General features: G+C 41.6%; 1 protein-coding gene across 7 annotated transcripts in view; it reads right to left on the bottom strand.

Annotated features, from left to right (window-relative positions):
- ARHGEF7 (Rho guanine nucleotide exchange factor 7) overlaps positions 1–14249 on the bottom strand; it is a 195196-nt gene that overhangs the window by 75827 nt on the left and 105120 nt on the right. For 6 of the 7 annotated variants that reach the window (XM_073349944.2, XM_073349954.2, XM_073349964.2 and 3 more), the window contains 3 exons: positions 13635–13723; positions 760–854; positions 272–367 (listed from right to left, as the gene is read on the bottom strand). In XM_073349944.2, the coding sequence (XP_073206045.1) occupies positions 272–367; positions 760–854; positions 13635–13723 (280 nt within the window). Of the gene's footprint in view, positions 1–271; positions 368–759; positions 855–4377; positions 4647–13634; positions 13724–14249 lie in introns of those variants that run through there. The other variant, XM_073349996.2, reaches the window with a different exon arrangement.

The raw sequence follows: 14249 nt of genomic DNA, 5'->3' as shown, positions 1-14249 counted from the left end.
GTAGTACCATCTGCTCAGCTTTGCCTCATCATACATGCAGTGACATAATGCAACATCCCCACTCCCAACCTGCTGCTGCTGCCACTGCTTCTTAAGCAAAGAGCTGAGTGGGTTTTTCAAGCCTAGATTGCTGTAAGAAGATGAACCAACCCTTGAGATGACAGCACTGAAAAATGAAAGTTTCATTTTCCAGAAACAACAGTGTCCCCAGAATATGCAGAAGAAAGAATTTCCCAACTTTAATTCTGCAGCCTGTTTGTGTAGTACTTACTTGGTGCATTCTTCTAATGACTGTACAAGCATTTGCTGGTAGGAACTGATTTCTTCCAGGTTTCCCATTAAATATGAAGTATTTGCAGAGTTTAATCTGAAGCCAAGAAAAATAAAGCTTAGTAAGCAGCTGCAAGCTCAAAAAAAACCCCAACCTACATATAAAACTTTACTTCTATTTCTACTTTAATCAAAGTCATAGATTTGACAACAAAAATATGTATTTACTATTGTCATTTATTTGCATTACCATAGCACCTAGGAGCCCTAGTCATGGTGCAGGACCCTACTGTGCTAGGCACTGGACAAAGAGGACAAAAAAACAGACCCTGCACCAATGATCTTACAATCAAAGCCTAAGAGATTATAGGCAAACATTTCAATGCCAAGTGACTACTTAACTGTAAAGCTTGTAAAACTGAAGTTTTGATCATATGAAAAACAAAATCTAAGCCCTAGGTAAATTAAAAGAAAACAAAACACACATACTTTTCACTGACTTGTAACGGTCGCAAGTAGTTTGAAAGCATTGTCTGTAGTTCCTTAGCATATTCATTTTCTGTTTCTAAAATATTTTGTAGCACCTATAATAAATATATGACAATTAGTGACTATTTTGTTATTTTCAAAGAGACATTACAAAATATTTTTTTAAAATTGAAATATTCTTTTTAGCATTTATTGTAACAAGCATACTGTAAGACCATAAAACTTACCCAAAGAGCTAATAATCAGATACTGAATTAGATTCATACACTGACAATAAGTTGTTAAATATTACGTTTTGCAGCTATTAAACTTTTCCTTCAGATGTCTATGTACCACAAAAGGAGTAAGCCCAAAGGAAGGTTTCATTAAACTTAGCAACAATGTTTCCTGTAGAATTTAAATACCTACACACTGAGCTTTTTCAAAAGTAGGAGAATATTATTGCTTCTATACACTTTAAAACGGTTGAGGGGTTTTCAGAAAATGACAAAAAGTACCAGAAGTTAGCACTAGTCTTTTGAATCCCTTGTTACCATCTATTCTTCTATTGGGATTATTTCCTCAATCTTAATGATTAAAACCAAGGCAGTCACCAAATCTTGACTGCCAAATTTGTTACTGAGTTTACCTGGAAGTGCAATTCTGTGTCTAGGAGGACTGTGGGTAAATTTTAAATACACAATGTGATTATTTTAAGATAATTCTGTTTAAAAACACATTACAGAATGTTGACTGAATGTGAATGTAACAGCAGTAAACTACTGCAGAAAAATTACCACAGTTTCGGACATAAAACAAAGACAAACAATATGGCACAAGACTTTTTTACATCACATCACCACATGTACATCAACAGCAGTAATTTGGAATAACTTGAAATGTATACAGGAGATCATTCTTTATTAGGCAACCTCCTCAAAAGAGACTGCCCCAAAAGATCCTAAAATGTATTCTGCTCGGTTCTAAGAACATAAGAACGACCATACTGGGTAAGATCAATGATTAACACTAAGTTTTAGTCATGGGTATGTTTAGTAAAAGTCATGGACAGGTCACAGGCAACAAAAAAAAATTCATGGCCTGTGACCTGTCCATGACTTTTACTATATACCCCATACTAAAACTTGGGTGGGGGGCCACGGGTGTTCTGGGAGGGCATTCAGAGGTGCTGCGGATGCTGGGAGAGGTGGCCCAGGACCCCACTGGTGCTGGGGAGGCTTGGTGGGGCTCGCAAGCTCCCTACCCGGCTCCGCCATGTGTCCCTGCAGCTCCTAGGCAGCGGAGGGGCCAGGGAGTTTTGCACGCTGCTCCTGCCACAAGCATCGGCCACTGCAGCCAATGGGAGCTGCAGAGGAGGGGGCATGTGAGCATGGGCAGCACACGCAGCTCCCTGTCCCCTCCGCCTAGGAGCTGCAGGGCCATGCCAGTGGGAGACGGGGAGCCCCCCCACCCTGAGAAAAGCACCCCCCCTCTGCCCCTAGCCCCCTCCCACACACCCAAACTGCTGCTGCTGGCCCTGGGGCTGCTCGGCTTGGGCAGCCCCTGAGCCAGCACCCGCCACTGTAGAAGTCACAGAGGTCACGAAATGTCACAGAATCTGTGACCTCCATGACAGACTCGCAGCCTTACCAATGATCCATCTAGCCCAGTTCTGGTCTTCCAACAGTGGCCAGTGCAAGATGCTTCAGAGGGAGTGAACAGAACACGGAAATTTATCAAGGAATCCACCCCACCATCCAGTCCCAGTTTCTAGCAGTCAGGGGTTTAGGGACACCCAGAGCATGGCGTTGTTTCCTTGACCTGATGCATTTATAGTAGAAGTCCCTCCTTTGTTAAGCAACCACAGTTCTGTAGCCCCTTCAGACAGGTTTCATTGTCTCCAAAATGTCAACAGATATGCACAGTACAGATTTTACTTACTGGTGATTCAGCAACAGAATGGCCTTTCGTGTCTGAATTAAATATACTTCCCTAAACTTGTTAGAATATTTTATATGTAAAGAAACAGACCATTTTTAAGCTTTTCTGCCTTACAGAATCACAATTAGATTTGTTCTTGCTTTAAACCAATGTAACATGGGTATGTTCTGGATAGTTCTGTGACTTTTAATGCATTGCATGTAAGTTGCCACATTACCTTCTCTCTCTTGTGTTATATTTGTCTATATTAACATCTAATTTCATCATTTATAATAAGGACTGCACTAAATGCATTATTCACCGTTGTAGTCTATACTCTGTTTTAAGACATAAAAAGCCATTCATGTCTAAATGCAAACCTGATGAAACAAATGACATCTGAACTATTTAAAATGAAGAATTCACTGTTTCCTTCCTTGGTGTCATTGAATTCTGCTTTATTCTCTGAATGGTTCTATTCATCTGAAGGAAAAGAGACCACTTTCGAGTTCATTCTCTTGTTGGAACTCTGAATCCTGACCCAAAGATTAAAATGTCTCCATTCTTCAAGACACCGTGTCAGAGGAATGCCACAGAGAAAGCATTAGCTATTAATTGCGCAGCTAGAACATACAGTACAACATTAGCACACAAACTGTAAGGGGAATAAACGTATTAGTTTTAACGTATTTGGAAAGGGACTAAACAAAGATAAAAACAATAGCTGATCATTACAGAATCACAAACAAGAGTGAACAAGGTTTCATGCAAAAATATAACAAAAAGAGCGCTAAAATAAAATGCATAACACATAGAGCCATTTGCCCTCTCAGGGCTAACTCCAAAATTAATTTTCCCAACACGGCTTTCCCATAAAACAATATGTATACACACAAAACTTTCCAAAGCTGAGAAGAAGGAAGCAGATGAACCAACATCAAGAACATGACATCCTGAACATGACAAAGTGCTCCAGTACCAAAGTGAAAGAAATTTGCTGGAGACTTGAAAAAAGCCTCAGTACCATGGCAGTCTCTATGATACAGCAAATATTCTGAATGTACGTTCTGTTTCACAACGTAATAACTGCCTGAAAATCTGGTGACTAAATAATATTAACCTGTACAGAGATCGCTTGATTTTTTTGAAAAAAAATCATTTAAAAAGGTAGCAAATATTTCAACATTTTTAAGAATCAATATGCAGCAGTACCCCCAGGAAATTAAAATGCATTGAACAGTCAATATCACTGTGCTGTAAAGCCCTACTCAAAAAGGTAAGTTACCAGATTCACCTACTTCATTTTAAATCATTCCAAAACTCTACTGGTGCGATGCAATGCTATTAGACATGCACATATTATTAAAAGTCATTTAAAATACATTAAACTTCTCCTTTAGTTGACTTTCCTGTCTGCATAAAGAGTGATGACTGTCATTGTATACAGCATTCTTGTTTCTACTTTGAGAAGCATTTTTTTTAAACCTGGTTCACAGAGATCTAAATGCCATTTTTCTGTGTCACCCTGCCCCCAGCAACTTTCAGTATTACTTACCTACCTCACAAGGAAGTTGTGAGGATTAAATGTCTGTACAGCACTTTGAAGATATAAAGTTCTATAAAGTGCTCAGTATTACAAGTATAGAGTATTACAGTGTCTCTCCAGAGCACTTCTGAATTCCTAATCTCACCACCATGCCTGTATTCTCTAATAATCACCTTTCTTGCCTTTCCTGCTTTCTGCATGTTCTGGCTGCTGCAAGACCCCATGAGACCTCAAAGACCTTGTTCTCAAAGCTCCATCACAACATTTGCACAGATAAGTCTGGGTACCAAAGGAACGGGTCGTTTTCATTGAAAGGGCAGCTTTTACAATACGCAACACTAATGAATGGCATAGAAAGCTGAGCTCATCCAGTGCAAGCTTTCCCTTAGTCACAAGGCATGGAAAAATCAAGCGTGGTTAACAGTTCTGTCACACAAACCCAGTAACCTCCCTAAGGCAAAAACTATCACCCAAAAATGGATTTAAATGACCTACATAGAACTGAGCAACTTTCAAACCACATGAAAAGAAAATCAGATTTTGTTACAACATTAGGGACATGCGGCACATTACCATTTTGTCACACCACTACCATCACTCATCTAAAGCATCACCTCATAATAACAAATAAAAATCATTGTGTACTTTGCTTTTATCACTGGAACTCAATAAGCCACATCCTCAAACATGAACTCCTAAGCAGGGCATGCAAATGTTACACATGCACAAATTCTACATCGACAAGCAAACAAAGGGTACTTGGAGATTTGTAATGAACTATTTTGCACACGCAAATGCCAGCTGATGCAGCTTGGGAAGTTTGGCGTTATAGAAGGGCTCTCATTTTAAAGCATATAGGAACAAATAATGGAAAATTAGAGTCAGAAAGTGAACTATTGCTTTACCTCGTTTTCCACCCCTAGAACAGTCACTAGAAATCCTCGACTTGAATTTGTGCTATCTGCATATAGTAGACCATTATCTTATAGACTTACATAATAGAGAAATAAAACTTGACACATTAAGCTTTATTATTCTATAATGGTCAACTAGCAAAAGGTGAAAGTACAAATAATTTTTTTAAAGCCTGTCCTACAGGGATGTCATGTGATAACATGCCCACTTTGCAGCATCTAGTTACTTATTTATCCTTCATTTAAAGTAATGTATTTCATTGTTAATTCTACATCTGGTTCAGATTATGTAGTTCTTAAGTATCCTTATATGTCAAGATGGATGGGCTTTGCATCAAAATAATTCACTGCAATTTATTATTTATATATTCCCCTGCCAAGCACATATCTTGTCCTGCATACTCAATTACATAGTGTAATATGTACTAAATCAAACTTACTTTGAGATCAGAATGTATGAAAACAGTTTATTAATTGCAGATGGTGCTCTATAAATTGATAAAATAAAATAACATGATCAGGGAGGAGTAGGTAGCATATTTGTGGAAAGAGCCCTGAGGTCATCAGATTATGAGATTTTCCACTGCCCTGTCCCATCCTGGAAGGGGAGTTGGCAAAATTTCCCCCACCATATTCAGAGTTTCCTCTGAACTGCACTTTGACTCCTTCCTCCTTCCATGAGGGCTGTCTAGTATCACAACTCTTTCTCCAAAAACCTACTGTGAGGCTTGAACATAAGAACGGCCATACGGGGTCGGACCAAAGGTCCATCTAGCCCAGTATCCTGTCTACCAACAGTGGCCAATGCCAGGTGCCCCAGAGGGAGTGAACCTAACAGGGAAACGTCAAGTGATCCATCTCCTGTCGCCCATTCCCAGCTTCTGGCAGAGGCTAGGGACACCATCCCTGCCCATCCTGGCTAATGGCCATTGATGGACCTATCCTCCATGAATTTATCTAGTTCTTTTTTTAACCCTGTTATAGTCTTGGCCTTCGCAACATCCTCTGATAAGGAATTCCACAAGTTGACTGTGCGTTGTATGGAAAAAAATACTTCCTTTTGTTCGTTTTAAATCTGCTCCCTATTAATTTCATTTGGTGATCCCCTAGTTCTTGTGTTATGAGAAGGACTAAATAACACTTCCTTATTTACTTTCTCCACACCAGTCATGATTTTATAGACCTCTACTATATCCCCGTGGAGATTCCTGCCATGCATCAATATGTTACAAGAACAACATGACTAGAACCCAACAAGCACCACCACATCCAAGCGTGCCAGTTTCCAAACACCCATACAAGAGCTAAGATTTTGGGGCAATCTTGTTCAAGACCAGAGGTTGGAACCGTGGCTATGGGTCTATTGGCATTGTTACACTCTGTCCCTAGGTTAAACAATGATTCCCAACCTTAACTCCCCTGTAGTTTGCCCAAGAAAGAGTCCATTTACTTCAGTTTTCTGTAGAGGGGAGAATTTTACCCCTAATACAGATTGACAAATTTAAAAAGTATTTATTTATTGATTTATGAATCAAGTTTCATACCTAGGATAAAATTTTCTGAAAGCTTCAACCAGGTCAAATTTTGATTTGTGTTCATATTTGAAAACCTCATACTAATTAAAACACAAGTAATAAATGTAAAACGCTGATCAAAACAACAGGATCGGTCCTGCTTTGAGCAGGTGGTTGGACTAGATGACCTCCTGAGGTCCCTTCCAACCCTGATATTCTATGATTCTATGAATACACAGCAATAGGCAGAGTGAAAAGAATTTTAAAAAACTAGACATACCCAAGAGACCAAAATGTCTGTGATGTAAACTAACAGCACTACTGCAAAGAATGCTGAGCTTTACATCCTTATTTCAAAGGGAGGCTTAGATACTAGCTTCTAAAAGATTTAGTCAAAGTCTAGAAAACTGAATTTCACACCTTGATTATTCTTTTCCCTGTAGTCTCTGCCAATATTAAAGTGCCATTGACTACTATTTATGAAGAAATAAAACTAGAGAGATACAGGTTGCACCTTTGTTCAACATAAATGTTTATACTCTAATAACTTTAGAAAGGTTAATCCTCAGACAATAAATGCAAAATGTATTCTAAGTAAAGGCTGCCATGTTCATAGAATCATAGAATATCAGGGTTGGAAGGGACCTTAGGAGGTCATCTAGTCCAATCCCCTGCTCAAAGCAGGACCAATCCCCAACTAAATCTTCCCAGCCAGGGCTTTGCCAGGCCTGACCTTGAAAACCTCTAAGGAAGGAGATTCCACCATCTCCCTAGGTAATCCATTCCAATACTTCACCACCCTCCTAGTGAAAAAGTTTTTCCTAACAGACAACCTAAACCTCCCCCACTGCAACTTGAGACCATTACTCCTCGTTCTGTCATCTGCTACCACTGAGAACAGTCTAGAGCCATCCTCTTTGGAACCCCCTTTCAGGTTGTTGAAAACAGCTATCAAATCCCCCCTCATTCTTCTCTTCTGCAGACTAAATAATCCCAGTTCCCTCAGCCTTTCCTCATAAGTCGTGTGCTCCAGTCCCATAATCATTTTTGTTGCCCTCCGCTGGACTCTTTCCAATTTTTCCACATCCTTCTTGTAGTGTGGGGCCCAAAACTGGACACAGTACTCCACATGCGGCCTCACTACTGCCCAATAGCGGGGATGATCACGTCCCTCTATCTGCTGGCAATGCCCCTACATATGCATCCCAAAATGCCATTGGCCTTCTTGGCAACAAGGGCACACTGTTGACTCATATCCAGCTTCTCATCCACTGTCACCCCTAGGTCCTTTTCTGCAGAACTGCTGCCAAGCCACTCGGTCCCTAGTCTGTAGCGGTGCATGGGATTCTTCCGTCCTAAGTGCAGGACTCTGCACTTGTCCTTGTTGAACATCATCAGATTTCTTTTGGCCCAATCCTCTAATTTGTCTAGGGCCCTCTATATGCTGTCCCTACCCTTCAGCGTATCTACCACTCCTCTCAGTTTAGTGTCATCTGCAAACTTGCTGAGGGTGCAATCCACACCATTCTCCAGACCATTAATGAAGATATTGAACAAAACTGGCCCAGGACTGACCCTTGGGGCACTCCGCTTGATACCGGCTGCCAACTAGACATGGAGCCATTGATCACTACCCATTGGGCCCGACGATCTAGCCAGCTATCTATCCACCTTATAGTCCATTCATCCAGCCCATACTTCTTTAACTTGCTGGCAAGAATACTCTGGGAGACAGTGTCAAAAGCTTTGCTAAAGTCAAGGAATATCCACTGCTTTCCCCTCATCCACAGAGCCAGTTATCTCATCATAGAAGGCAATTAGCTTAGTCAGGCATGACTTGCCCTTGGTGAATCCATGCTGACTGTTCCTGATCACTTTCCTCTCCTCTAAGTGCTTCAGAATTGATTCCTTGAGGACCTGCTCCATGATTTTTCCAGGGATTGAGGTGAGACTGACTGGCCTGTATTCCCTGGATCCTCCTCCTTCCCTTTTTTAAAGATGGGCACTACATTAGCCTTTTTCCAGTCATCTGGGACCTCCCCCAATCGCCACGTGTTTTCAAAGATAATGGCCAATGGCTCTGTAATCACATCTACCAACTCCTTTTCCACCCTCGGATGCAGTGCATCCGGTCCCATGGACTTGTGCTCGTCCAGCTTTTCTGAATAGTTCTAAACCACTTCCTTCTCCACAGAGGGCTGGTCACCTCCTCCCCATGCTGTGCTGCCCACTCCAGCAGTCTGGGAGCTGACCTTGTGTGACATTATTGACATAAACTGGGACCGTATAGATCATTGTTGCAACCAAGGTCCTGTAGTGGCACCAAATCTTGCGTAAAGGGGGTCAAATGAGGTGTCTAAGACAAGGTTATGGTTTGCTGGATATGATTATGCTGTCTAGATGTGTGTATCATTTTTATAGTTAAAGTTATGAATACTGGCTCTATACTGTCTGTATTTCAAACTTGTGCTATGCTTCTGGGGAACTCTCCAGACAAGTTGGTGTCAGCTCTGCCTAGCCTGCTTGATGGCCCATTAAGGACCACCAGCTATACAAGTGAGAGAAGGCAGACACGCCTTGTGACTCAGCAAGGTTGCAGGGACATGCCTATGGACAGAACTCTGAGGCTTTTCCAGGCCATGTGATGGACAGCTTGTCTTTGGGACAAAGAAAGCAGAGACCACATGGCAAGGGAATATAAAAAGCTGCAGCTCCTCCATCTTGTCTTCAATCCTGCTTTTTACCTCTGGAGGGACTTTGCTACACTGAAGCTTTGAACCAAGGACTGAAAGACCCATCCCAGCTGTGGATGTATGTACTCCAGAGACTTGATTTGAACCTGCAGTTTATTCTATCACTGCTGCAAGCCTGAACCAAGAACTTTGCCATTACTGTATGTAATTGATTCTAACCAATCCTAGCTCTCATCTATATCTTTTTCCTTTTATGAATAAACCTTTAGATTTTAGATTCTAAAGGATTGGCAACAGCGTGATTTGTGGGTAAGATCTGATTTGTATATTGACCTGGGTCTGGGGCTTGGTCTTTTGGGAAAACCTTTTTCTTTTACTGAATATTGGTTTTCAGAACCATTTGTCCCCATAACGAATGGCACTGGTGGTGATACTGGGAAACTGGACTGTCTAAGGGAATTGCTTGTGTGACTTGTGGTTAGCCAGTGGGGTAAAACCAAAGTCTTCTCCATTTGGCTGGTTTGGTTTGCCTTGGTGTGCACAGAAACCCCAGCCTTGGGCTGTAACTGCCCTGCTTTAAGCAATTTGTCCTGAATTGGCACTGTCAGTTGGGTCCTGCCAGAACCAGCATTGTTATACCTTGTTCGTGAAGACAGAGGCAAAAAAAGCATTGAGTACATTAGCTTTTTCCACATCCTCTGTCACTAGGTTGCCTCCCTCATTCAGTAAGGGGCCTACACTTCCTCGATTTTCTATTTGTTGTTAACATACCCGAAGAAACCCTTCTTGTTACTCTTAACATCTCTTGCTAGCTGCAACTCCAAGTGTGATTTGACCTTCCTGATTTCACTCCTGCATGCCTGAGCAATATTTTTATACTCCTCCCTGGTCATTTGTCCAATCTTCCACTTCTTGAAAGCCTCTTTTTTGTGTTTAAGATCAGCAAGGATTTCGCTGTTAAGCCAAGCTGGTTGCCTGCCATATTTACTATTCTTTCGACACATCGGGATGGTTTGTTCCTGTAACCTCAATAAGGCTTCTTTAAAATACAGCCAGCTCTCCTGGACTCCTTTCCCCGTCACGTTATTCTCCCAGAGGATCCTGCCCATCAGTCCCCTGAGGGAGTCAAGGTCTGCTTTTCTGAACTCTAGGGTCCATACTCTGCAGCTCTCCTTTCTTCCTTGTGTCAGGATCCTGAACTCAACCATCTCATGGTCACTGCCTCTCAGGTTTCCATCCACTTTTGCTTCTCCTACTAATTCTTCTTGGTTTGTGAGCAGACAGACCCATTACCTTGTGCCTAAGGTCACTGAAGAACAAAGTGTGACTTCATGAAAAACATCTTTGGTCCTATTTGGGTGTAAAAATTTCAATTTTGAAACTAAGAATTTTGGAATTTAACTTGGTCAAAGTTTGAATTTCTGAATCAAAAAATATAAGATAGATAATATCCCCCCCCCCCCCCTTCTCTCATATTTTGAACAAAGCCAACCCTTTCTCAAGAGGCCCATTTGTGGGTCATAAAATGGCCTGGAACAAACATCTGAATACATTATTGTGAAAATGAGTCAGATTTTTTTCCGTTTTCTTTTTTCATTTTCACATCAACTAGCTATCTAGACCCAACAATATGAAATAAAATAGCTGGGATAAGAGAGAAAAGGCAAAGAGAAATGGCGCTAACTGATTCCTTACTGACAACTTCAAACCATAACAGGATCATGCACACTTCCATGGGATGGTATCATTGAGAAAATCACTTTACAGATCAAAATTTTAAGATTAACATTTTCAAATCAAGGAAAAACACAGGAGTGAAAAGTGAGCAATGTTTTAAAAACCCAGAGCAACACTGTCAATTTTTTGAAGTTTTCTACTGAAGATTACATACCTTTACACACTTTAAGAAATTATTAAATAGCAAGTTGATTGTCATGTTACAGTTACAAGCATGATTCCTTCAGAGATTGCAAAGGGTACATGGCAGAACTGCTATTTTTTATCCTGGCTATCAGGTATTGGATGCAATACATGATCCATCAGCAGCCCTCCATTCCCAATAATATTAACTACTGAGACAGTTTCAGAGTAGCAGCCGGGTTAGTCTGTATCCGCAGAAAGAAAAGGAGGACTTGTGGCAGCATCCGATGAAGTGGGCTGTAGCTCACGAAAGCTTATGCTCAAATAAATTGGTTAGTCTCTAAGGTGCCACAAGTCCTCCTGTTCTTATTGAGACAGGCACTCGAGGGCAGTGGTTCTCAACTGGGGGTTTGGTTTAAAGGTGGTATCAGGGGGTCTGCGAGCCCTGGAGCCCTGACCCGAGCCCATAGGCGGAGTTTGGGGGAGGCACGGGGAAATTGTCTCCCCCCTGCAAACAGCAGTGCCGTAACCAGAGCTGGGGCAAACCCAGGCGTGACTCCATCCCCACCCTCTTTCCCTGACCCCATGAGGCTCTGGCCCCTGGCCAGATTGGACATAGGAAGCCACAGCCAGGCAACATGGGGCCGGGATGCTGCCCTAGCTGGTACCATGGAGCACCATGGTGTGATGCTTCCCTGTCTCCTCTGTCTGCTGCCAGTACATGGGGCTGTGGCTGCTCCTTAGTTCCCAGCCCCCACCGACTGCTCGTGGGGGACCCAGCTCCAGGGCTGGCAAATCCCTCAGGGACCAACGACCATAATGACGGGGCCCTCCCAGCACACAGCCCCTCGCTACCCTCTTCCTACACCTTGAGCTACCCCCTGCCTGCATGGAGCCCCAACTACCCCTCTAGCTGCACCCTGAACTACACCCCTGCCTGCACACAGCCCTAGTTACCCCTCTCCCTACACTCAGAGCTACCCTCTTGCCTGCATACAGCCCCAGCTACCCCCTTCCTGCACCCTGAGCTACCCGCCGCCTGCACACAGCCCCAGCTACCCCCTCCCTGCACTCTGAGCTACCCCCCGCCTGCACACAGCCCCAGCTACCCCCTCCCTGCATCCTGAACGGTTTTCAAACTTTTTGAGCTGAGCCTTCCACCCCTTTGAATTATTATTTTTGGTTGCGCACTCCCCCCTCATGCCAGACAGTTTGGGGGGCCTGCTGAGGTGACTCGGGGGTGGAGGTGGCACTGCCTCCCTGGACCCTGCCATGGGGAGCTGGCCTGAGCCTGCTCCCCAGATATAGAAGTCAAACTACGCCTATGCCCAAGCGCCCCTCCTCCCCTACAGCTGAAGCCTAAAATGGGCCCCACCCCGTGCTGGACTCTGGCATTTTTATAGCACGTTGAGGGAGCCTCAGAAAGAAAAAGGCTGAGAATCCCTGATATAGGGGTGTGTGTGGGTGTGTGTTTTTCAAATAATTGAGCTATATACAATCATTGCATTCTTCGAGGTGGTTCCTGTTAGCTGTCACACTTCTTCACAAAACATAATAACTATCAACCTATAATATCAAACTAATAACTATATTCTCTACTTTAAGACCCCTGCTGAAAATATATTAACACATAAAAAAAAAACAGCTGCATCAAAGAAAAAGAAAAAGACTTGATGTTGTGACATCAGCAAAGACCAGTAGTTTACAATTAACACATTTATCATTTTTGTTAACAAGATGACAGAACTTCCATAAGTACCCATATTTTATAAAATACGGGATGAAAGCTATTGTATTCATTAAAAAAAGCAAGAGTTTTATAATATTATATCTTGTATCTACGAAAGAAATGTCAGTAATATGCTAAGAAAATATATAAAATATATCAAAGGTTAACCACCTCTGTCTTCGCATTTCCTCTTTCTGAAAGTTCAGATAAACTGTGTAAATGAGAGGTCCCAGCAGCTGATTACTCAGTTATGTAGGTTGATTAAAGAGCACAGCAAAGTAGACAGGGAGGTCAAGAAACGTCTCTGCCAAAATGTTTAACCTCTTTGGTTTAAGACAAAGGACAAGTGAAGTATAACCTTGTTAATTTAAAATGACTGGAAGAGACTTACTGCAAATAGCTGATTTTTGCAAATTAACAAGCGAACAAAAAAAAGTATCAAATGCACTCCAGAAATAAACTTTCTTCACTTACTCTGTTACTTACACTTACTTACACTGTTTCGTTCAACTTATTTAGGATCACACTTATAGCATATTCATAAATGTACAATAGAATATTTTGTAAAAATAGTGAAGGCCTTGGTAATGTGAAAATTCACTACAGCCCTTGGCTTTTTAATTTTGGCTAAGAGGTGGCACTTTTTATACAGATTCTGAAGTGAGCAAATTATTGAGGTTCTATCGTATACAATTCAGAATAAGGAAAGGGCTCACTCACCACATTGTAATAGCTTTTGCTAATTGCAGACGTATCAAAACCTTTGGGAGGACTCTTCAGTGTTCCTGATTTGGGGGAGACTGGTTTTTCTGAAATGTAAAATGTTTTGTCAGTGGGATGCAATTTCATATTTCAACACTAGAGGTCAAACAAGCTGCTCTAAGATCACTGAAATGAGATACAGTGGAAACAATGCTTTCCTGAGAAATGTACAGAGCTGTGTTAAAGTCAAGTCTTACATACTAATACAGGATCAAAATGGTGTATATATTCACAAAAAATGAAATTCCAGAGCCCCTGAAGTCAATGGCAAAACTCCCATTAACTTCATTGGGACCAGGATTTCAGCCAATCAGAATAACTTGACCAAAATATCTTTTGAAAAGTGAACACATTATCACAGGCAGGCTGTGATTTTAAAATGAGATATTTGCAGTAGTCCAGAAGGTGTTATATGTTTAGACAAAAGCAGTAAATTACTTTTGCTTTCACTAAATTAAAATGGATAAAAGCAAAATCCACGAAAAAGGTCTAACTTTACTATACTTGTAGTTTGTAGAAATAAAATATAAAAAATTGTACAAGTTAGTACAGAAATAAAACGATTTACCAGAT

The sequence above is a fragment of the Lepidochelys kempii genome, chromosome 1, assembly GCF_965140285.1.
Source record: "Lepidochelys kempii isolate rLepKem1 chromosome 1, rLepKem1.hap1, whole genome shotgun sequence".
NCBI lineage: Eukaryota > Metazoa > Chordata > Testudines > Cheloniidae > Lepidochelys > Lepidochelys kempii.
The sequence above is the reverse complement of the archived record's forward strand: the minus strand, read 5'-3'. Positions and strand labels throughout refer to the sequence as shown.